At 43.4% G+C, this 23581-nt stretch overlaps 1 protein-coding gene across 1 annotated transcript in view; it reads right to left on the bottom strand.

Moving 5' to 3' along the window:
• The window catches only part of ca16b (carbonic anhydrase XVI b), a 105568-nt gene that overhangs the window by 61912 nt on the left and 20075 nt on the right, over positions 1–23581 (bottom strand). The window contains exon 2 of the mRNA XM_008285799.1: positions 20059–20163. Coding sequence (XP_008284021.1) covers positions 20059–20163 — 105 coding nt within the window. The remainder of the gene's footprint in view (positions 1–20058; positions 20164–23581) is intronic.

Consider the following 23581-nt stretch of genomic DNA (forward strand, 5'->3'; position numbering starts at 1 on the left):
AGTGCACCTCGGGTTTGGGAAGTTTTTGATGCAGCAGAGAGGGAAATAAAAAAAGCCATTTCATATATGTAAAAAAATGTATATATTCAGAGCATTATTCTTGCTGCATAGCGTTAAGAAAAGACTGTGCTCTTCCTCTCACACGTATAAAATAACTCAAATAAAAATGTCCATTACAACAAGTGCAGCATATTCAGCATTTCCTGAAATTGACCATTAAAGCAGGCGGCGCAATTTCACCTGTAAAAAGATAAATAAATAAAAAATATACAAATAGCAGGAATTTGAACTCAGATGATAGTTGATGTAATAAACGCCATGAGTCAGGCGTGATGGACAACCGACTCCGGCGATGCTGAAGTCAATCCAGAGATCACATTTACAAGATAGAGTGAAAATAAAAGACTGTGTAAACCGATCCGAGGCCTCTCTCTCCGTTGACAAGATATTATTTCTGGATACAAAACGAGCAGCCGGAGAAGTCGAGCGAACTGGCGTCGGGATTGTCATTCAGCGGGCCGGTCCCTGCCAGGTAGCCAACGCTTAGCTAGCCAGCTGTCTGCAGGCATTAGGCTGACGTCTTGTCAACACAAACGGTGCAGGTGAGCAGGACTTTCAGGTTCTGTCCCGTTTGCGCTCAAAGTGATCATTAAAGTCAGTACCAGACGTGGAGTGCACGGGGTGGCGTTTTTGTTATTTTAATATGTCAGAGAAAAAGGAAAAAAAAAAAGTTGTGAGCAGTTTTATGACAGAAAAGGAAACAACAGAGCTTTGATTTGTTTTGAATTAAAACCAAAAATGGGAGCTTAGTGCCAACATGCAGCTCGACTGAAGCTCCAGTTGAGGACATTTTACCTGCCTCTGATGTATTCATCCCCTTCTATTAAAGAAAAGGCAAAATTCACAAAAGTCACTCAAATAACTAGAAAATGAAAAAAGTTATAATAAATAAAAATTGGCTAAAATATAGCCGAGCGAAATAAAATGTTGCTTTTGAAGTTTGGTTAAAAAGAATATTTTAAAAAATAATAATAATCAAACCGTCCTGGACAAATTAAGAGCTAATTAGAGCACTTTGCTGGTGATTTGAGATTTTGTTTGTTTTTTAATATTTCTGTTGAACCACAGTTCAAAAGCAATGTCATGATTTAATTACATTTTTATTTTCTATTACTTTTGTCAATTATTTCAGTATTTTTTTCCGTCTTTAATGGGAGGGTATGAATAAATCTGAGGACTACTTTATCTGCAAAACCTCGATATTTCTTTAAAAAGTGTGAAAACTTGCCTCGTTGTGATTGTTTTCCAATCACTGGGCCCAGAACACTATCGGCTTCCTCGAGTTAGTGCAGACAACAGATGTGGCAGGTGATTAAAAGCCTTGCTGTTCCAGGAGATAGCAGGTAGGTGGCTCAGATAAGATAACTTTCACCCCCCAGAGTAAAGATCCAATGTATCATCAGATCCATTGGATCATCATTAATCTGTTGCTATCTCAACTATCAAAATGAAAGTGCTTCAGAGTCATTTTAAAGTTGTACTCCCCTTCGCCGCCGCCGCTGCAAGTCACTTCCTGACCTCTGTTATTTCAGCCCAAATTGTTTTTACACAACAACAGGGAGCCGCTTACATTCTGATGACGAATATGATAAGAGATGGGGTTCTGCTAACCGGTTCTGTCCTTTCAGTTTGAATTATGAGCTGGATTCTCAGACATGTGACTGTTTCCTATGGTGGTCCTTCACGAAGATAAGAATCGGCTTTATTATCCCAGAGGAAGCGCATTCGTCTTTCATCCGCACCAGTCGCAGCCAGAGTCGCCATTACGCCTCCTGCAGATCCAACCGAAGGCTTCGCCGTGCCGCTGTCGAACCGCCACCGAGGTTGTAGGCCAAACTAATTTCTTGTACAGTAACAGTCCTCAAGCACAAACAAGCTTTCTGCCACAGCGTTGGACACAGAGTGCTTTGGATTTAACTTGAATTTTCTCAAAAGCTTTGCTGTTGTTGAAAAAAAGAAAGAGAGCGAGAGGGAAAGTCAGTTTTTCAGAAATTGGAACCTGTAAGTTGACCAAAAAGGATTAGCCAGACTGGTCATCTCCATAAAAAGCCATAAAGCAAACCTGTGTCAGGACAAATCTTTTTTTTCTTCTGTGAGCAGCTTCTCTCAAGCATTTCATGGCAATCTAATGACCAATTAGCAGGACTGAAGCCAAATGTTCCAAAGACAGGAGTGAAGGTTAAACGACTTTTTCTCCAGAGAAGTTAATAATCACAACCTAGAAAGTGGTGAGGCCATAACACAGAGTCATAATAGAAGAGGTTCTGTTCAAGCCCGTTCACAAGTCCAGCCAATTTACCTGAAACTACACCAGAGTGTGACAGATTTTTTCTTTTGAATTATTCTCGCCAACTATTTTCAATGGAAAGCCTGTGTTCATAAATGGGGAGGATCCAGACGCCGCCGCCGCCGCCGCAATAAAAGGCTCTCTTGCGAACCTATGTATTGGGAGAAATGATCAAATGTAACTCGCCCAGACGAAATAATTTGGAATGAAAACAAAGGTGAACAAACAGTGGGAATCAGCGATTACGGAGCCACTATTTGTACATTCATGTTTCCCCGACTGTCGCCTGATTGGTCGGCTGGATATTCACATTCAATCCGGAGAGCCACTGTCTCGCAGAAAAAAAGGTTCAATTCTAGCAAGGAAGTCACAACGTTGACCCGTATTAACCTGCCCTGCTGCCCACCGTCATGTTCCCAACAGAAAATTATAAAAACGCCACAGATGTCTCCACAACTACATGATCAGGAGACCAAAAAGAGAAAATGATGAAAAGCAAAGTGATCCAACCCAGCTGGATGAGTAGTTCTGCTTTCTTGTGGGGTAACATTATCTTCCTGTGATCCGTTAGAGGAGCTGACACTAACTGACAGGTACCGGCGAGCATGCAGCCACCACCAGACACTTGAATCTCATTTACCTTGAAGCGAGCAGCTTTTTGGGTTGCCAGACTGCGGCTACAAAAAAAAATAGATAGTGTGTTGTGTGTGTGCTTAATGTTAACAATCTAATCTGGGGACTCGTCTGTCAAAGAAGCAAACCCAAAAAAAAACCACATGAATGCTGATTTTATTGGATTACTTTAGATGTTGGGCAAGTTTACAAGGAGAAGCTAAATTAGGCTGCATAAGGCCTTCAACTATTGTACAAATCTTGGGAGAAAATGTGAGAATTTGCCTCGCGTGATAAATAATTCTCATTACTTGAATAATTCAACCAAGCAGCATCTTTGATAAAATTAGTTCCAATAAGTAAAAAGAAGCTGAGAAGGGAGACTTTCATCCATCAGTGGTAAGGGCAGGATCTGTACGTTCAAGTGGACGGACGGACATAAATAAAGGATTGTGCAAACATGTGAGCAGACACTGGGGATTGTTCCTGGTGTTGCTTTCAGGTCACTTTGTAGTTAACTTTTTGTCTTCAGTCTGGTCATCAGCAGGGCTCGTTTTGGATTTGGGTCAATGGTCTTGGCCAGTCGAAAGCACTCAATAGCCTGCCCATAAAGAGGAAAAACCCCTGCTTGACGGCCTGTTCATTTAGGACCATTGTTCTACTTCTCTGTCCTTAGATAATTAATACAAAGCGCTACCGAGTCCTGCATTGCTCACCCAAGACAGACCCTCTAAAACATCCTTAGAAGCTGGGAAAGTTAAATCTTCACAAAGTACATCACCGTCTGACTGGGCTCTGTACTTTCTGATAAACTTCCAGTCGGTTCTGCTTTTAAGGTTACGTAACGCTTTCTTTTGGGCATTATCTTAACCCCAGACGTGCTTCATTATGCAATTAGCTGCGTGACCTCATAGCCCCCACTCCACCCAGCCATTCAAGATCCCAGCTCCGCTTCCACGTCTCCAGGAGAGGGTGGAGGCGAAGACAAACAATCCATTCGTCTCTGCGTATATACAAAGTGCCTCGGTAAGTGCTTCACAAGACAAAGGGCTCTTAATATTTAGCCGCCGCCGCCGCCGCCGCCGCCTTCGAATCCTTACACATTCTGCGCATTTTCAAGTTGTTTATTCGTATAATTTAAATTGGTTTTAAGCTGTCCTTGCCTCTTACTAATGGGAGGCAGTAACTCGCTGATATTTTCTACACGCTTATATATCAAGCCTCGCAAAGAGATTAAATACCGTGTAGTTGATTAAGCAGTTCTACGACACCTCTGGGAAAACTCGTGAGTAAAAGTAGAATCAGACTTATTGGTGTCGTAACAAATTGCTCGCTAACAAAACTGACAATATTTAAATCAAAGTCTAAATAAGCTCTTTGTCTGAGGGAGCTGGCGCGAGGCTGTACAGCCATTGATTTCAGGTGATCTTGCTGAGTTCTGAGAAGTAGGCATCTGATAAGAATGGCGCCACAGCTGTCTCAGAGCCGGGGCTCAATCTTTAATCAGGGGTCATTGTGTTCCACACAGCAGCACCAAACACATAAAAGCAGGTAGAGGAAGTGGTAAATCATACAGGCATTGGGCTCTAATTGGCCACCAGAATGAGCTCCAGCCAAAATATTGTTTTCCCTTGGCGCTATCTGCTTCCATCTCGTGGACTTTCATAGAAACTGTGGCTTCCTGTTCTTGGGTGTTGGCCACTGCATAAGTACAACATCCCCTAGTCTGTAAAAATAATCTCCAGGACCTTGTGTAAAGAAAAAGAGGGACAGAAATACATTCTGTCCCACGAGGAAGAGCTTCCCCTCCGATTCAAAAACGTTTCCCCTTTAATTTGGCAAAGAGCCAGCAGGCAACAAACGCTTCTAAACCGTCGCTTCTGACAGAATCTCTGCCCGCACATCATGAGATATACCGCATTTATCCCAGATAGCTCGGATTGCTCAAGTAGTTTAGTTTTTTGCAAAACCTCGTCGACTTCAAACGTCTTACAGAAACGCTCCATGACAGAAAGGAGCATATGTGAGAGATGATGCATGACAACGCCTCGTCGCAAATTTAGCATTCTGAAACCTAACTTGAACCCTCGGGAGAGTGAAAACGCATCGGAACACAGAATAAGTCAATATCCTCAGGCTCCATTAGACTCATTCTGAGTTGCATGTCTCTATTCTTGAATACAATGGGTGTTACACAACTAACACAGCCAGCGTTACACAACTAACGCTGCAGAATGATGAGAAGGGCGCCGTTCTGAGCCCATCACTTTCTTTGTGTCCCTGTTTGTTCTCTCTGGCGGTGCAGCTGCTGCTGCTCGGTAACGGGCAGGTGATTGGAGAAGAACCGGCAGGTGGACGGGTCGCGGTGTCAGCCCGAGCAGCTCCACACTCTGGTGGCTGTTGTTTCTCATGTGGCACAAAATAATTAGCTGAACTGATGCACTTCTCAAAGAAAGCGCCGCCCTGTTTAGAATAAGTGCCCAACATGTTTAGCGCTCTCAAATTCATGTCTTCAATTACAGCGTGCGAGTGTTTGGTCTAAATGCTGCTCTTATTCAAATTGAATGTCATTGTGTTGTAAACCCAGCCAAAGTGCGCCACAAATAAATAAAGACATGATCAAGAAAAAAAAAACATTTCAGGCATCTGTTGTGCAATTTTTTTCCTTCTTCAACACAAGAGGAGAGTTGACACAAACTGATTAGTCAGCCACTAGCTGTGGCACGGGCTCTTTGAAGCCGACTTGGTGCACCAGGGCCCTTAGTTCTGGATTAAATCTGATCAGCGTTTGAACTGAGGACGCTCGACAATTGGAATGTTTGTTATAAAAAATTGTCGCCATCTACATAGACAAATTTGTTCATTATTTTTGTGCAATCACCATGTCAAATGATGAGCTCCACGCTAACAAGCTCCACATCTCCACGGGCAAACCAAATGTGAAGTAAAGGTTCGTTTATGTAATCAAATGTGGGAGTGGAGAAATTGACTAGTAATAGCATTTGGGCTAAAAATAAGCAGCTTAACAGCCTTTTCACACCTGAAGGTCCAAACCAAGGTTTTCGTAACAATACACACTTCTAATCCAGGTGCTTTGGGTTTTGCAATAAATGCGAGTGCACTGAAGAGCTTCACATGACGGACCTTCATGCTGTTGTCGTCACCTACACATTACTTCATATTGTACTATTCAAGTCCTTGTAACGTGAAAACGTGTCCTTTTCACTGGTCAAAACACCCATTTATCTGTGAGCATCACACACTCCTTTGTGTGTACCGTTTTATAATATCATTGGACTATATTTCAATTTAAGAAGAAAAATAAAAAAAAGCATGGGTTCCTCTCCTCCCTGCGCGCTAGCACAGTTCATTTTCCCCTTTCCATTTCTGAAGACAGCCTGTAACTTCCTGTAATTGGTGTTAGAGTGCGAACCATCCAAAAATGTTTTCACACGAGAAACAAACCAAACCGTGGTTCAGTTTGTTCCACATCGAAACCACCCATTTTACTCTGGACCAAGGATCAGCTGTTGGGTCCAGGGGAGGCTTTCGCACGTTTAAGTGCAGCTCTGATCAAACTGAAAGGTCAGAAAACAACACTGGAAGAGGTGATGACACTTTTAGCTCGAGGGTGTTTAAACATCTCGCTGCGATATGTAAATGTGTGTGATGACGCCGGCGTAACTCACAACAGTAATATACATCCGCTAATGTACAATAATCCTATCCATACAAGTGAAATTGTTCTCCTGGGCTTAATACATTACCAGTTTTAATATGGCTTTATTACTTTTATTCCACTAGCAATCCAAACAGTGGTTTAATCATCTATCTATCTAGCCATCGGATATAACATGCTTAATCCTGTCGGGGGTCACGGGCGGCTGCAGCTTATCCCAGCTGACATTGGATGAGAGGCGGGGTGCGCTCACACCATCCACTCTAACACCTATGGCCAATTCAGTATTGCAAATTAACCTCATGCATGTCTCAGGAAACTGGCTCACACGGGGGAAAAAACCCACGCAGGGCTCCAGCCGACCACTTCCAGACCTCAAACCTTCTTGCTGTGAGGCGACAGAGATAATCACTGCCCCACTGTGCCTCCCCTTTAACTCAGTCTTTATAAAAAATAGCCCACTACCCATTAGGCTGGCCATTCCCGGAGACATTTCAAAAGAAAAGGCAGGTGAGGAAGCATTATTTAGAATCTACAGAACAATCACTAAAGTCTTATTACTGTAACCTGTAACCATGTTCTTTGTTCATCGTTTGTAATTTCCTACTAACAGTTGTTTCAACAGCACAGCTCCTTGAGCAAACTTTACTTTGTCGAACAAATCATTGTCTTTTATTTACATGCAGCTCAAATGAGTTTGGTCCCCCGAAACTCTAAAGCACTATACTTTTATGTAGAAGACGCCTCGCAACACACTTCCAGCTAATTTACTTAATTTAGTCAAGGATTACAAACCTTATGCTTGTCTGAAAGTTTGAGGGAGTCGAGTTGTGCATAACTAACCAAGTAAATAAAAGCGCTCTCCTTTCAACTATATAGCTGTTTTTTTGTGCACATTTCAGACTTGTTTTTTTTCTCCCCCACACACACACACACACACACACACACACAGCAACTGTTCTCTCTGCGGGTTTGGCCTCTGTGTATCAGTGCATATAGACGCCGATCCGGCATCGCGTCGCTGTGAGGAAGCCTCTTGCTAATTGTAAACAGGAGAGCGAGGTGAGCACTCTGTCGAGCAGAACATAGATCTCCTCTGTAGAGCTGCAAAGTGAAACACTGATTAGTGACGCTACATTACTCCGCTTTGTCCAAGGGCAACTGTTTCATATCAGCTAACTGTCGGAAACGCAGACGCTAACCTCAGCACTCGCAAACGGCCCGCAGCTGCGTGTGATGGACGTTTTAATATCAGAAATAGTGATTGTATTCAAATCACAGTCAGAATTATACTAAGGGATAATTAGTATTTCAGTAGTTATTCAAATCAGGGGACCCTGGAAATGGAGATGAAGATGAAGCACTGAGGCTTAAGTAGATAGATACACTAATGCGTGAAGCCATCTGTACTATATGCATTTATGTTGGTGCGGGTCCTCAGAGCAAACACCAAATAATCAGCCCTGCATATTTTAACTGTGCACCAGCGCACAAACACATAAGGCAAAAATTATAACACAATCCGTCTCTAATTTGTCAGATCATCCTCTCCATCTATTGCTATTGTTACGCTCCTATTCAGAGAGCACCCTATCGCACTGCGCCGCCTCACCTCTTTCTGAACCGTCATAGCCTCATATTCCATTCATGCGGCTTCATCCATTAGTTTAATTAACTCTTCTTTGGCTCTATAACTTCCACTAAGATATGGCTTCGGCACCTGACTATTAGAGAAGGCATGCTGCGACCACTTTCTTGACTCACTAGTAGCGAGATTGGAAAAAAAAAAATTTAATGATCATAATGCCCTGCTGGTCAGTTTGAATCATTTCAGTCCAATTAGGTATGAGAGGGAGAAACAGGCCTACATGCTGTTCTCTTTGTCTTGTGCCAGTTTTAAGTACACACTCGCTTATGTTCGCCGGATTAGGGTGTCTATGTAGATTCTTCTTTTTTTTTTTTGCTTAATTTACTGGGTCTTTCTCTTCTGGTCCAAATCTGTGTGCCTTTTGTATCCCACCCTCTTGAACTACATTCATGCCAAATGAATAACTAGACTGTTGCATACTGTAACAAGTCTTAAGCCGGCTTTATACTCCATCCAACTGCTTGCTGGATAGCTTCCCCCTTCCCTCGCACCTTTCCAACATCGGATTGGGGGTAGTCTGTGTCTAACCATTTCTGCGACATCCCAAAACCAACCATCTGACATCGCGACTGCTCCGCAAAAACACTTCTCATTCGACAGAGTACACGACTTACGAAACCACTTCTGACAGCATGCTGATGTTAGCATTAAGTTTACAGTGGCACGGTGCCCAAGTACGGACCTGCAGAGCTGTACGGCCGGTTTGTGGCACGGCTCCAGCGGTAAACATTATACTTGCTAAACAATGTCCTGCTGACCAAGATAGGAGCTCATGCTGAATGTTGGGACCAGATATCAGAGCAATCAACCTTATAGCTGGTGACACGTTTCATTTCAAACTACAGATGTGATTATTATTGTAGCTTTGAGGACAAAGTCATCAAAGTGCACATCACACACCCTCAGGGTATCGACAGAAGTTTAAAAATCGATCAATCAAGCAGCGTAAATGTTGATGCGTGCTAAAAAACGCTAGGAGAGGATCACCAAATTCAACAGGATTCATCCGTCTGTATAAAATCACAAACTACAAAATACAATAAATCCATTCCACCATTTTTCAGTCTGGACCACGGTGATGGTGCAGGAGACGGACCGACATTGTCATCCCCAGATCCAGGCCACAAAAACGTCTTAAAATGACAAACGCATCCCGAAGACCACTGAACCGACTGTGTCATCATTCTTGCAAAAGCAGCTGGCAATCAGATCTGGAGGGCAGAGAGGGCAGCGGCGGATACCTGCAGAGGGCCCTCTCTCCAGCGGACTGAGGCGGTAGGAGGACGAGTTTACTGGGGGTCATTGTATAGCGATAAACCAGGACGAGCATAAGGAGGCTGCTGTCTCCCAGGGGGAGAGAGGTTGAGAGACAAAAAGAAACCTCACTTACCTGCCTATCATGGCGCCGGGGTGACCCCGCAGTATGAGGTCAGCGCTAAGCAGACCATTAGCCACAGTCAGCAGGTGAAGGTGCAAAGATCTCCACCCACACAGTGACCCTCCCCCCACTGATGGCTGCTATTTTAAGTGTTTGGTCCTGCAGTGCCAATTTTATGCTGAGAAAAACCAGCAAATGTGTCAATAATCATACCTGTGTTGCTCATAATGGCGAGCGGCGGTTACAGACAGTTCAGTGCACAGGGTACGACTTCTGAACGCATCTGTGGACCAACTTTTCTTTAACACCGGCGCTGGACTCCATATTAAATATATTCTGAGAGTTAAATTGTGAACAGAGTAATCAATGTGCAATCACACTTTTATCTTCCATCACAAAGAGGAGATCAGTTCTGCAAATAACATGTACACAAGCTGCCTGGGACTGATACAGAGATCCATGCACTCCCCTGACACTGTAATTATCTCCTACAAGCTTATGAGCTATTCTATTTCTCTATTACTCTGAACAGAAATAATAATAAATGTGCACAAAGACACGCTTCTCATGCTAGCGCTGAGATGCACCGCTGAAAGAAAAGCAGGAAAAAAAAACAATTAAATGACAGTGTGCTAAGAGTGAGATGCAGTAGTATGACAAGAAGTAGTTGCACTACCAGGAAAATGTTTCACTCACTGACAAGTTGAGGGAGAAAGGCAAAGCAAAAACATGAAACCATTTAACACTTGACCAAGTCCCATACATTTCCTGAGGCAGCCATTACCGCTACAGTGTCATGGGTAATGAATACTGTGGGATGGCTGTGTAGAGCCAAAGTTTGGATGATGGTGCTTACATATAGGGGAGGTCGCGGGGTCTCCTTATTTAATAGGTACCTTCCTCTTTGGTGCATGAAGAGATCAGTTAAACACAGCCAGGCTAACCCGGCCATTAATGCGAGATATTTAGCTTACAGACCAAGACAGGCAGCCAGGGGCCGTCTTAGCATAACCTCCTTGGCAGAGGTAAACATTAGCTTTAGCCAAATAATCTTTCTTAGTTGCACCCGTGCACTTTGACCTGAACTAAACAGACATGTATTTATTTACTCCTGCAGGGACAAATTGGCTGTACATAGAGGAGCTTGTGTCTGCACAGCCGAACCATTATGTCTGCAGTTTATTCACATGGGTTCACAGTTGCACTTGCTTGGAGTTTTATATTCTAAAAGTGGGAGAGTGGGTGCATATGTGGACACACGTGTCAGTCAGGGGAAAGAAAGTGGAAGAAATGGGAGCCGAAGGCAGCAAAGGGAGAAACAGAGCAGCTTCTTTTTTTTAAAAATATATCTATTTTTTTAGCCTTGGGTACCCCGAAACCGCTAATTAGGCCACAAATCACAAGATTGCACATGACCACATCCCCAGATGAGTGTTGAACTCAGCACAGCGAGCAGCCATTTTAAATCAAGCTTTAATCCAGTCTGCGTCTCGCCCTCCTCGCTAGCCCGTAACATCCACATGCAAACCCCTGCTCGGAAACTGAGATGTGGCCGGCATTAGGAACGATAGATGAAGAGGGAAATTAAAGAATGGAAGGGAGGAGGGAGCTCACATAAAGAAGCAGAAAATTGATTCCTGAGGAGAGGTGAATGCTGCTGGAGAGTGGCTAAATTCATTTCAGAATTAAAGCTGCTGTAGGCCAGTTCTGGTGGCGCGGACATTAAAAAAAAAAAAAAAAACGTACTAAATAAAAGTTGTAGGAAAAACAATAAAGTGAATTTCACCTTCAGAGACTTGCTGGTTGTACCTTTCATGTGCCTCTCTCACTGAGAAACCAACGTCCAGCTTTATTGTAACGCAGTGAAATCAAATGTGAGCTTTGTGATGCCTCCAAAGTAGCTAAAGGTTGAAATGGGAAAGTCACTGATGTGCACATTGATGATTTACAGTGTGGTCCTTTGCGCTCTGACTTTCAAGTTTCTCTCTTCAGCTCGAGGCTTATACATGTAATAAAAAGGAAAATAACAGATAAAAGGGCTCAATTTATGTTTTCAGAAAACCGGACACGTTAGCACATTCAGAATCTTTTCCAACATGTGGATTATTTTTGCTCAATTCAATCAAATGTTCTTTTATAAATCCTGCTTACTGCAGGAGTATTACTTCCAGCTTTCCCCCATAAAAAAAAAAACAACAACCTGAAAATAACTGAAAACCAGTTAGGATGCTGGAATGGAGGTTTAGAGAGTGTCCCACATTTATTTTTGTATGCAAAGAACAGCTTCCAGCTCAATAATTTCATGATGCATCTACATTATTTATTATCCTTTGCAGGTATATGAGCTCCCACTTAAATGAGTCATGAGACTCGACAAGACAAAGGATGACAGGCTTGAATGATCTTTCTTCTACCCGCTACTGTGCGAACAAGATAGATGCGCCTAAATGAACATAAATGTCTTTGAGTTTGCACAGAGATAATAGTGCCAGTTGTTTTGAATTTCCTGGTGCCAGCGAATGAGTGCGACTCATTTTTTCTACTTCAACTCTATGCTTTCCGCCCATAATTGTGATTCATAAGCGACATTATAGGACTCATAGTAACGCAGACGGATGGAATCCATACGTTGTTATTATACAAGCCAGCCTTTTTTGTTTTTTGGGGGGGAAAAAACCAGATGATGCCACCCACCCCACTGGCACCATTAGCCCACAAAATAATACAGTCCAAAAAAAGTCCTGAACCTCTCTGAGCTATCGCCCTGCATGCTCGGCTCACCCCTCAGCAGCCATTACTGCTGCAGTTGTTCTGCAAGCTAAGCAGGGACAACAATGGCTGCGTGTTTACACAGCAAGTGTCCTTATAATTTACAATCCAGACAGAGATCAATAGTTAGCAGTGTAACTCAGTAAACCGGAGATAGTAGCGCAGGATAAACGATCTAACAAGCCTGAGAGAGCCATCGAGGCAGAAGTGATGCAGTGCTAAACACCATCAACTGATTCTGTACAGTTACTCAGAGCTTCCACGGCCTGAGCACATCTTTATGCGAACATACCTCGCAGCATTTGAAATGAACAAACAAATGATCATCAATCAAACACTTTTATAATTCAGGGGAAGCATTGCACGTCTTAGGAAATTGTGCCATTATGTCACTATTACAGCGCTGCCCCCTACAGTTAACTCCTCACCTCTAGGGGGATGTGTACTCATTACAAAGTAAGTCATCATGATTATGAGTTTAAAAATTTGCTGAGCCGCTATGTAGCTCATTCCAGCTCATCAGCATAACCACATTAGAGAGAAAACCTGTGGGCTGGCAATCTCACACTTCCTCAATATTGCAATCCCAGCAGGCCGAGCATGTCCACATCCATTAAGCTGGACCTGAGCCACCGACTAAGCCTAATGTGCTGCCACGAGGCACACTAACACCATGTGACACCTGAAATTTAATTAATTAGGTTTACACAACAAACCTGTCAGTCCAACACATCAATCTGGCCTAAACAGGAAAAACCAGAACATTTGGCCGCGTACAGTTGTGGTGCATTCGGGGGGCCTTGGCTTTATGTAACCTGGTGGCACCGGCCCAGGATGCTGCCCTCTGGACCCGTCAGTGCAACAATACAAACAACCGAGTCCAAGAAAAACTCACTGATACAGTATTAAGGCAGGGCGCAGGAATCCCTAATTTATTTCCAGCCTAAATATATTTACCTCATCTAGAAAAAGGAAACAGATTGTCAGAGGCAGTGGGAAGTAAGATGATTTGGAGCTCAATTCTGCTAAATTGGTTGCTGCCAGTGTGATACATCATGGAGAATTAAGATGCCTCTCCCCCAGCACAGAACTTCGGCAGCCATATTGGCACATCTGTCAAGGGCCCACCCTTGACAGAGACAAATGGACCAATTCTGGCACACGAAGGCTGATCCAAACTGCTAGCAATAACCAAGATGAATAATGAGTCAGCTTGGGCCCCAGCAAAATTCATTTTTAATAATTAGTGATCCTGCACCTCTCATTTTCTCACAAAATGAGTGCAGATACATCTACAGGTTGATACAACACATCAGCGAGAGCGGAGGAATATGGATGATGTTTTGGTAATGCTTCCATCATCACGTAGAATGACTGTGACTATAAATGCAGGGTGTAAGACAGATGAATCCCTCTCTGTTCTCCCAGGAGGAGGAAATTAATCAAGTCCAGAAAGCAGTGTGGGTATGGGGAGCCGTAAAAAGAAGAAAAAAAAATGTTTCAGGATGAGCACACCGGAGTGCAGAAGGTCCTCAGGTTTAACAAATACTGTAAAAGAGCACAGCGTCTGGAATCAGAATAAAGGGGAACAGCGATCAACCGATGGCTTTACCTCACACCAGTTCTGCATACAGAACAAAGAAAGTAGCGCCACCGAGAGGGACGCTTGCCAATTGCCAATCCGAGCGCTGAGTATTATAAAATTGCTGCTTTTCCGGACACTTGACGCGTGTCATCCGGCAATGACGTTTGTCGAGACGCCGCCATTATGCAATCATAAATAGAAAGCAATGCGCGCAAGGGTTGTACTGCTTGTCATGCATTGACAGTGTGTTGCCTCCAGTCTGGAAACCCTGAGAAAATGCGCTTTAAAAACTATCATTTGCATTCACAAAAAAAAAAAAAAAGAAGGTAATTCACAATGCATTCGAGTCACACAGAGTGTACCGACGGGTGAGAACAGAACTCCCTTCAGAGAACCACGCTTACATTTGGGCATTTTAATGCACTGAAACTTTATATGAATCGATCGAGGCAATCGCATGACGGTTATGAGCAGATTGACTGCAGCGTCGTCCCCAAACGAAATCTGGTTAAAGCATAATGACTCACTAATGCACACTTTTGCCTAGTTAATGCACAAAATATTAGATTACCAGAACAGCCCATTGTCGGGCCGATATTACTTACTGTCACTCCGTTTGGAGCGCCGCACGACATATTGTCTGGTTGGTAATAATGTCACTGGCCGGTGTGATAATTGGAAATTGAATTCAGCTGTGATTTTCAGCTGACAATCTAAGTATTTCATTCTGGCAGAAATTTGATTAAACAATTTGTTTTGTGTTAATTTGGACAATCGTTTTCACAATACGAGACAAATCCCACAATGGCTTCAATATCCATTATTCAATTGTCTGAAAACAATCAGGAGCAAAACATCATTACCGACAATAAAACAAATTTCATCAGTTGGAGCACGGTGAGTCTGAAACTCCAAATAAAATAAAAAAATAGCCCCTCTTAGCTTATTAGCGAGTCTTTCTTATCTAGGAAAAAACGTGTTTTTGTCTTCATCCCTGAGGAATACGTCCCTGGATCCTCTTATAGAAAGCCCCATACTTTACCCTCCATGTTTACCCCCCGTAGAGCCGTATAGTCTGGGAGCTTTGCTTTAAGCTCAAGTGCTTCTCATACATGGAGGTCTAGCGGGAGCAATCCTCCTCTCGATTCATTACCTCCAGGAGGCAGAGCTCCTTCTGTTGGGCACCATGACAACATGGCACTGCTCTTTTCCCTCCAGCCTTTGTAGAGCGGAGGGGGGGGGGGGTGTCGGGACGCAAGAGACAAAGTGCACTGGCTTCACAAGCAGCCATCCACTTTAAGGTTACATGAATCATAGGTTTAATATGTCGCACCGAACAATCCGAGAGGAAAGAGGACGCATCCCGAAAAAAATCAAAACTCAAATCAATCCGTCGCCGTGCTCAAATAACCGAGTGTCTTTAGAAAGCTTTACTCTATATATACACACACGCAATCAATTAAACAACTGCAGGATAATTTACGACTGACGAGTTTACCCTGGCAGCCAGGGATCACTGCCTTTTTAGCAACATATTGCTTATTAGCTTCGAGGGAACGGTGAGAGAGGGCACGAGCAGTGGAAACGCGATAGGAAGCTAAAGAAAAGTGTGTGCAGCGGTAGAACCGAGGGTTAATTCAAAGCCAAAACAAACAGCCCCGGCAATCAAGAACAGTGAGTTACCTAATCTTGTTTTGTATCCTCCAAAGTACTAATTAAGTTGGATAAACATAGCAGTTGATTGAAAAAGACACTTCATTCACTTCATTATGTGAGACATGAGTGGAAAGATTGCTAATGATCATGGGCAACCTCAGTGAAGTGGAATAAAACAGTTAGGCTGAGGGGAAATATAATCCACACATATCAGACAATCGCAGGCTCTTTCAGTGGCTACAGCAGCTTGTCAGGGTGGCTCCCATCCAAACATCCATAGCTGCTGCATGAAAAACAGACAGGAGGAGCTCTATTCAGACGAAGCAGCGAGCTACCGGCGGGTTATTTATGTGAGAAATCACCGACATGCTTCCCCATAAACTATATTATTAATTTGTAGAGGTAGGCTTCTATATCATCCGAGGGATTAGGGCCTGTGCGCTTTACTGCATTTTAATTTGCCACAGTTAGCCCTTATTCCCCCCCACTGCACCCCTACAAAACCAAATTCATAAATTCACACAGTTATCAAAGCACACCTTTAATGAGGATCGGCTGCTTCGGTCTGAAACGACACGCGAGCTAATTCGGGGGGACTCGACAAAATCTCATAATGCGAGGAAAATGAAAATCGACAATCGACTTTGGGACGTTAATCTATATCTTTCTACATCTAGTGCTGGTATTTCTTTGCTTTTCTTTTTTGTTTTTCATTCTACACACTGTTAGAGGGGATCAGGCCTAATGCTTCGGCAAACGCGCGTTAAGGTACTCCAACTGTTGTGCTGTAATTAAACTAGAGCAATAAATCGACAAGAGACCAATCAAAAGCAAAACTACTGCATATATTGGCCAAAAACATTAAAAAAAAAAAGAAAACCACCAATAAAGGAAGCCAGGGAAACTAACAGAGATGATGTGAAAACCTGCAGAGATATAAAAAGGGGGGAAAATGATGCATAGCCCTGTTCCTGTGGGAGTCTTATGGCGAGTATGATATCATCCCTCTTATGAAAAATGCCTCCGCGCGCACACATGCACACGCAGCACACCTTAAATAACTTAAATCAAATTTCAGGGTGTGGGTTTTCCAGGCTACTTGCGTTGAGGTTCATAATCAGAGCACACAGGAAGGTGACATGTCATGGTCTGATGAGAGCTCTCATCGCGCCGCCTGCCTCCAAACCGCTCTTCCTTATAATGAAAAATACACAGCGGCTGCATTTGTGTCGTTAAAATAGAAGAACAAGAACAACATTTTAAGCATAAACTTTTGCAATCGCACCATTAGCACAACAAAATTCAGCATGTGATTAACTTTCAACATCCATTTAACTTCTTTTGTTTTTCGCTCCCTCTCCGAGCAGTCTGCAGACCGCTAGACTGGAAAGCCTCGCTCCTCTGTACGCCGTGTTGTCTCGCTCGTAGGGCTGCAGTCTGTCTTGCACCAGTACCTCCTAGCTTGGGGCTAACCCTGCTGTGTGCATTTCTTTTACACTCACTTGCACAGAGCAAATGCCCTTAATAACCATTTAGCTGCTAAGGCACGCTTGTCTGTCCCCCATTCACAGCCTTAGCCACTAATTACCTTCCCAAAGTAATGGACATTTCTGTGTTCCCTCAATGCTTCCCTTTTTCTCAGTACAATCAGCCAGCTGCCTTCGCTGGTAGGACTCGGTGGTCTACACGGGGCTCCGAAACCAATGTCCGAAAATCACCCCCGACCCGATGTTTGTTTGTTTTGTCCTCCCTCCCGATGTAAAATTATAAAAAACATTTTTAAAAATCCTATCTTCCCCCCCCCCTCCTCAATTACCAGCCCGCCTCCTGGTAAGCAACTCTGAATCAACACAAAGATGAATATGTTCCCAGGACGTTTACAAAATACAAGCATTAAAACAGCCTGCAGCTTTGTGTACATAGAGATGCATAAGAGTCTGTCAAGTAAAGGAAAAAAAAAAAAAACATATGGACCCAAAATTTAATTGAGTCCAACCCAAGGCTGATGTCTTAATTAGAAATTGAAAATTCAACATGAAAATTGACTGCGTCGGCCCACTGGAGGCTGGAACTTAGGTTTGATCTCTGGAAGAGGGATTGAATTAGCCATCTAAAATATAAGATCTGCACAAAAAAAAAGGAAAAGTACTAATGCCAAATGAAGATGGAAAGAACTAGAATACACTAACTAAGTCAGAAACACACACTACACAGTCCAGTGCCATTTCACACTGCAAATGTCAGGAGTAAATATTAGCAGCGTGACTATTGTTTGAGGCTCGCAGCTACAAATTAAATCTATCAAAGGATAAGTTGTGTCAGGTTCTTAGCGGTTTACCACATCAGCTAATCACGTCTACTGATCCTGCTGCCATTTTACTTTAACCACAAACAAACTCTAATAAGTGATCGCAGCCAAAACGCATGTATTCCCATACTGTTACACCATCAAAACGAATCGCTAATCAAAGAGATCAGACGGATTAATCTCTTTATCAGATAAGATACACCAAGCAAAAGGTGATAAAAGCAGACCGTATATATGCATTAAAGGTTTGGGTTCAGAGGTTTCCAGAAAACAAAGCCATGTTTGAAGCCATTAGGATTCTCTAAACGGGCTCCGCAAACCCAGCACATAATAAAAAGAGCGATCATGCACGGATAGTCAAAGCAGACATTCTTCCACCGCCTCTACTAGACAGAGATGAAGACCACGATCGGGAGTGACGCGAATACCAAACAAAACTTGTGTCCAAAGTGAGCACAATTCGCTGTTTTTTTTTTTTTTGCTGCACAGTTTTCTCTCCTAAAACGACATGATTCTAGGTTCACAACTGCAGCGCCGAAGACAAAATATTCCATCAGTATAATAATTTCCCGGGCTGTGATTCACTCCGCTAGCAGAGGGACCCGAGTTAGTTATTTGCAAGGTGGTGTTTTTGGACCTTGGAACCTGTAAATATGATTTTACCGACTGCCCCTCCCTTCCCCGAGCTCTTCCAGTGAGGTGCCCTCGATCAAAGCACATAACCCCCATTTCCCACCGGAGCTGCTTGATGGCCGACAGAGGGCCGTGTTTGCACAAGGGTGTGGATGTGTATAGCTGAATTAAAGGCTCGGAAAGTACTTGTATGCTCTTCAGCGCTGTTCGCCGGCAAAATAATAGTCTGGTGTGTGTTCGCCCGGTAAACTCGTTCTGCATCCAAAGCCCCAGAAAACAGGCACGTCTGCATGCATACATCCTCCTGCATGTGTCTGAGTGTTGCTGCAATTTTCAGCATTTTGACAAAACAATCAAAAGAAAAGATTAAAAAAAAAAAAACAGACAGCAGATGAATCCCACTGATATCAAATGCTCAGCAGGTACTCAAATGCTTCAAGAGTAATACTTTTACTTTTGGTCTTTTTGAACTGATGAAATCATCTCCATTTGCTTTCACAATAAGACAAAAAAAAATGTACACATATACCACTTTTACAATTTATGATGGTCGACCTCTAACAGTCATGACATTAACAGAAGTATGTATATATCTATGGTTTTGCTGGATTCATCTATTCTCAAATACTTGCAGCTCTCTGAGGTTTATATAACTCAGCCGCCGCTTCCTCGAGACTGCGACCCAAATGCAAAGAATGCAAACACATACAACTCGGAGAACGATTCCGAGCATTAAAGTGCACGTACTGACTCATCCATCATCAGACTCTTCACTCCGGGCTGCCATAATCATCCATCTTCCCAATTTGTTAAGATAGATGGCTGAGAAACTAAAGGAGGAAGCTAACCCAAACTCCCAGAAGCACTTTAAAACATTAGAAGCCCGGATATTTTCAATGGCGCGGAGAGGAATTAACGCGATGCAAAAGTTTTCACAGGTACACCTCGTGTACTTCTGATAAAACCTCCACTGAATATAACATCATCATCCCGTGTGTAGAGAACAACAGGGCTCACACCGACGCCGGGTTTTTCCTTCAACTCAAACGCACATAAACTGACCCTTGTGCATTTCAATTTACAGATTTGTATGCCCGATCCATGGCTGACAAATAAGTACACTCTAAATAGAGCCGATTCATTATTTGTGGTAAATCACAGTAGGCTACGAAATAATCAGAACATTAACTTACTATTTTTTTCCCCCCTCTCCCCAGTGCATTGATTTAATTACAGTTATTAAGAGCAATGAAAACACAGAGCACAGGTATGCTACTATATGAATACTAAATGCCTAAATCAGCCCATGTGGCTGTGGCAGCGAGCAGGAAAATGGGGGTTGCAAAGCAAAACAGTAGACAAAAATAGGAAAATGATAGGCGAGAAGAGAAAAGAGGTTGAGCAATTTTCCCCTCCCACTCCGGGCACAAAATGAGAGCTCACCTGAATAGGACCAGTAGGGGTCACCAGCTGTCCTCCTCTCCCTCATTACACCTGCGCTTCCATGATGGCCGCCTCCGCCGTGGCGAGGTTGACCGCCCGATGCAACTGTGGGAGGCAGAGATGGAGGTCAGAAAGTACGTGGGAGAAAAGACGAGTTTCTATGGCAACCGTAACAAATACCATAACGACTGACTCGACGATCTGTTAAAAAAAAAAACAATCCATACGTCTGATGTCGATGAAGTCGGCAACACGGGGAGAGATTTATTTACATACGTGTCGGATAAATCCCACGTCCTGTTTGACTAGTTCACAAAAATAAAACATTTGGCCATAAAAACACACATGATTGCAGCGAACATCAGGTGTTTTCTGAGCAGAAATGACTTAATGGATATTTATCAATTATCAGTCCTCTCAGATGTTCCCTTAACCTTATGGAGAAGGTCCCAGCTAACCTGCTAACCATCCAGTAGCTGTCAGTGAAAAAAACCACACACCATCAGGGGTTTCTGAATTACCTCAAATCAAAGTTCTCCAAATTGTAGATCAGAGTTTCTCTTTACCTCAGCGTAATACAAATATTCAAAGTGGCCCTGCTTCTTCTCTGGAATACAGCTGCTCTCAGCCAGGACCCCCCCAGAGGTGATGGTGACTGAAACACACTTAACAAGGGTAATTTCTGCCTGGTTATTCCAGGTCCCTCGACCTGCCTGGCTCTTCTGACAAATGGCGGTCCCCTCGCCTCGCAGCCTATATCAGTGAAGGCAGAAGCTGCAGCAAATATGGTGACTGTGTGTACGGAAAGGAAAAAAAAAAAAAAAAAAAGTCATAATAATCTGTGCTTTCAGCCCAGGTGGCATCATTTGACACAAAGCATTAATGGGTGGTAATGATCACCGCCATCAGGGATGTGCAGAAAACAAGAGGAGCTTCTCCTGCAGCCCCTACGACGCTTCCTGCCCTCTTACAATTACCATCAATCACATCCATTACGCCAGCAGTTAGTCAGGAGAGTAGAAAAAATTAATACGCTGCATTATCAATATGGTTGCAGCATGCTTGTACTAATGCTGCAGCAGCTTCCCTGCACAGCTCCTGTGCAAACACTCCATTTGGTAAAGAGTCCACAAGCAGTCCCGTGTCTTTTAGGCATCTTTAACTTCTTGGGGGAAAAATTGCCCGCAAGAAATTAAACAGAATTACAGCTCAGGGCACAATTTGTCCTTGAGCACACACACACACACACACACACACACACACACACTCCCCAGAGCATGTAGCCTCTGACTTACAACAATCAAACCCATCGGGGAATATGTGCTCCACAACGGATGCAGCCGGTGCCAGGGCAGAAGGAAAATGTCTCGCTCAAGCCATTGTCAATCAGGTGCACGAGCGAGAATAGGATTGTTTTGTGTCGCTTCAAGCAGTCAAAACTCACTGTGGCATTCAAAACCTGGAGATTGGCTAATACGGGCTCCCCGTCGCTCCAAAGATGCAAACAATCGGGCAAGCAGATTGTTTTTGTGTAAAAGGAACAGCAGGAAAACCTAAAACAAAACCGGAGACGGCAATCTGCGAGACTCGAAATGGAAGCAGGAGTCGCTGTAATGTAGTTTTTGACTCCATTTAGATAATCCGTGTTGTGTCGCAGGTTGTTTTTTTTTTTGTACAAACTGGTCACACATGGTACCCAATATTGTGTTTTTAAAACTCCTCACACGCTTCCCTTTACAAACATGCAGCCTGGCGCGACGGTTAATCTCGCATCCAAAACAAAAGCACAAAAAAGCTACCAGAGACATTTATTCACGTGTGTCTTGGTGTCGCTTCAGCTAAAAGTCGGGAACCTTTTCAGAACACGACGACTTGGAGTCGCATCGCCGTATAGGATTATTTGAGATACAGATTATAGTAATTTTATGGATTTTCCCACATGATTAAAAGCTTTAAAATCTTACATCTTAATGCACCCATGTGGCAGGATTTCCTAGCTCTAATCGTATAAACACACAACTTTACATCTCGTCACTGTAACCATGACAACTGCTTTATATCCCACTTGTTAGCGGTCTCGTGGGGTTAAAGTTAACTTCACAACAATAGCACAACTCCCTGGACTCCGGAGGCTAAACCACCTTCAAAAAAAGGGAGTCGTGGTTGCCTCGATCGGCATACGTACTTTAGACACACACACACACACAAGCGCACACACACACACATCCATATATCTCCAGCCACTTAAGAGGAGCCCCGCTCTTACTAATAGTTGCATCATTACCGAGGATTAATTAAACTAAGCACAACATCAAGCCAAGTCTTTTTATGCACTTAAAGTCAGCGCATTACTGTTTCCAAAAACGAGCATGAGCCACTTACATGCTGCTCTCCGAATCAAATTCGTTGTTTAGAGGCAGTTCACACGAGCTACAGGAGCAAAGTCATAAATGGCTGCTTTGTTATCGTCAGATGCACCGATTTACTGCGGGGAGACACGGGTTAAACATGAAGTGCGAAACAGAGGGGGAGGGAGTCTCAGTGAGACTTGGAGCATATTTGAAGGCAGGTTGTGAAACAGGAGGGCTGCACTGTCTTTGATCAGAGAGCATAGGAGACAGCACCATGTCAACAGTTTACACACATCCATGTCAGCCGTCCCCCGTGGGCAAAGGATTAAAGCCACAGCATCTCTGATAGAGCCGAGCAGACAACGCAGTCGGTGCCGGGCCTGAAGGAGACTGAGCCGAGCTGTGCTGCACTCAAACAACATACATAAATGTGAGATGTGGAAAACACAGGTGAATTATGACAGGTAGTTTAAATGAGACGTTATATACACCCGGTCTGGCCTGGATTTTTATATCCGAGTATTTTTTAGGAAGCTGGGAGAAAACAAAGGGCTTCAAAACACCTACGGAATAACACTTTGTACACTGTAAAGGCCTGCAAAATCATTTTCCCTTTTTCATTGCCCTTAGGGCAGTTAAATCATCTACACCACCATTAAGCCCTACTATTTGTTCCATAATATCACACTCGACAACAAGCCAAGAACCCCTGAGAGCCCTTGAAAAACAGCAGCCTAACAACAACCACAGGAGCATTTAGCTTGCATTAGTCATTGGGGGACGGAGTTAAAATATCAATCTTATCAGCGGCGTGAGCATCAGGTACGTGAAGGATGGCCGCGCTGCCACATCCGTGTCACCAGCGGGATTATTTGGGGATGGATTAAACTATCAAATGCATCCCGAGTTATAATGTCCATGTAAATTAAAATGGCGACAGCGTGCTGGTGTATTTCAATGAGGCGAATTTCGACAATCTGCAAGTAAAATGCACACCCAGGATGTGTTTCAGGTGCTGCCTCCTCACAGCTCACTGGATCTATGTGTGCATGACAACGGAAACTACAAACCCATACCCTCTCTCCACCAGGAGTGTTTGTATGTGCACTATTATCAGCACTGAAGAAGGCTGTCGGATATGATAAACCCACTACTTCAATGCAAAAAACAAA

The sequence above is a fragment of the Stegastes partitus genome, unplaced genomic scaffold, assembly GCF_000690725.1.
Source record: "Stegastes partitus isolate 25-593 unplaced genomic scaffold, Stegastes_partitus-1.0.2 Scaffold10, whole genome shotgun sequence".
Taxonomy (NCBI): Eukaryota; Metazoa; Chordata; class Actinopteri; family Pomacentridae; genus Stegastes; species Stegastes partitus.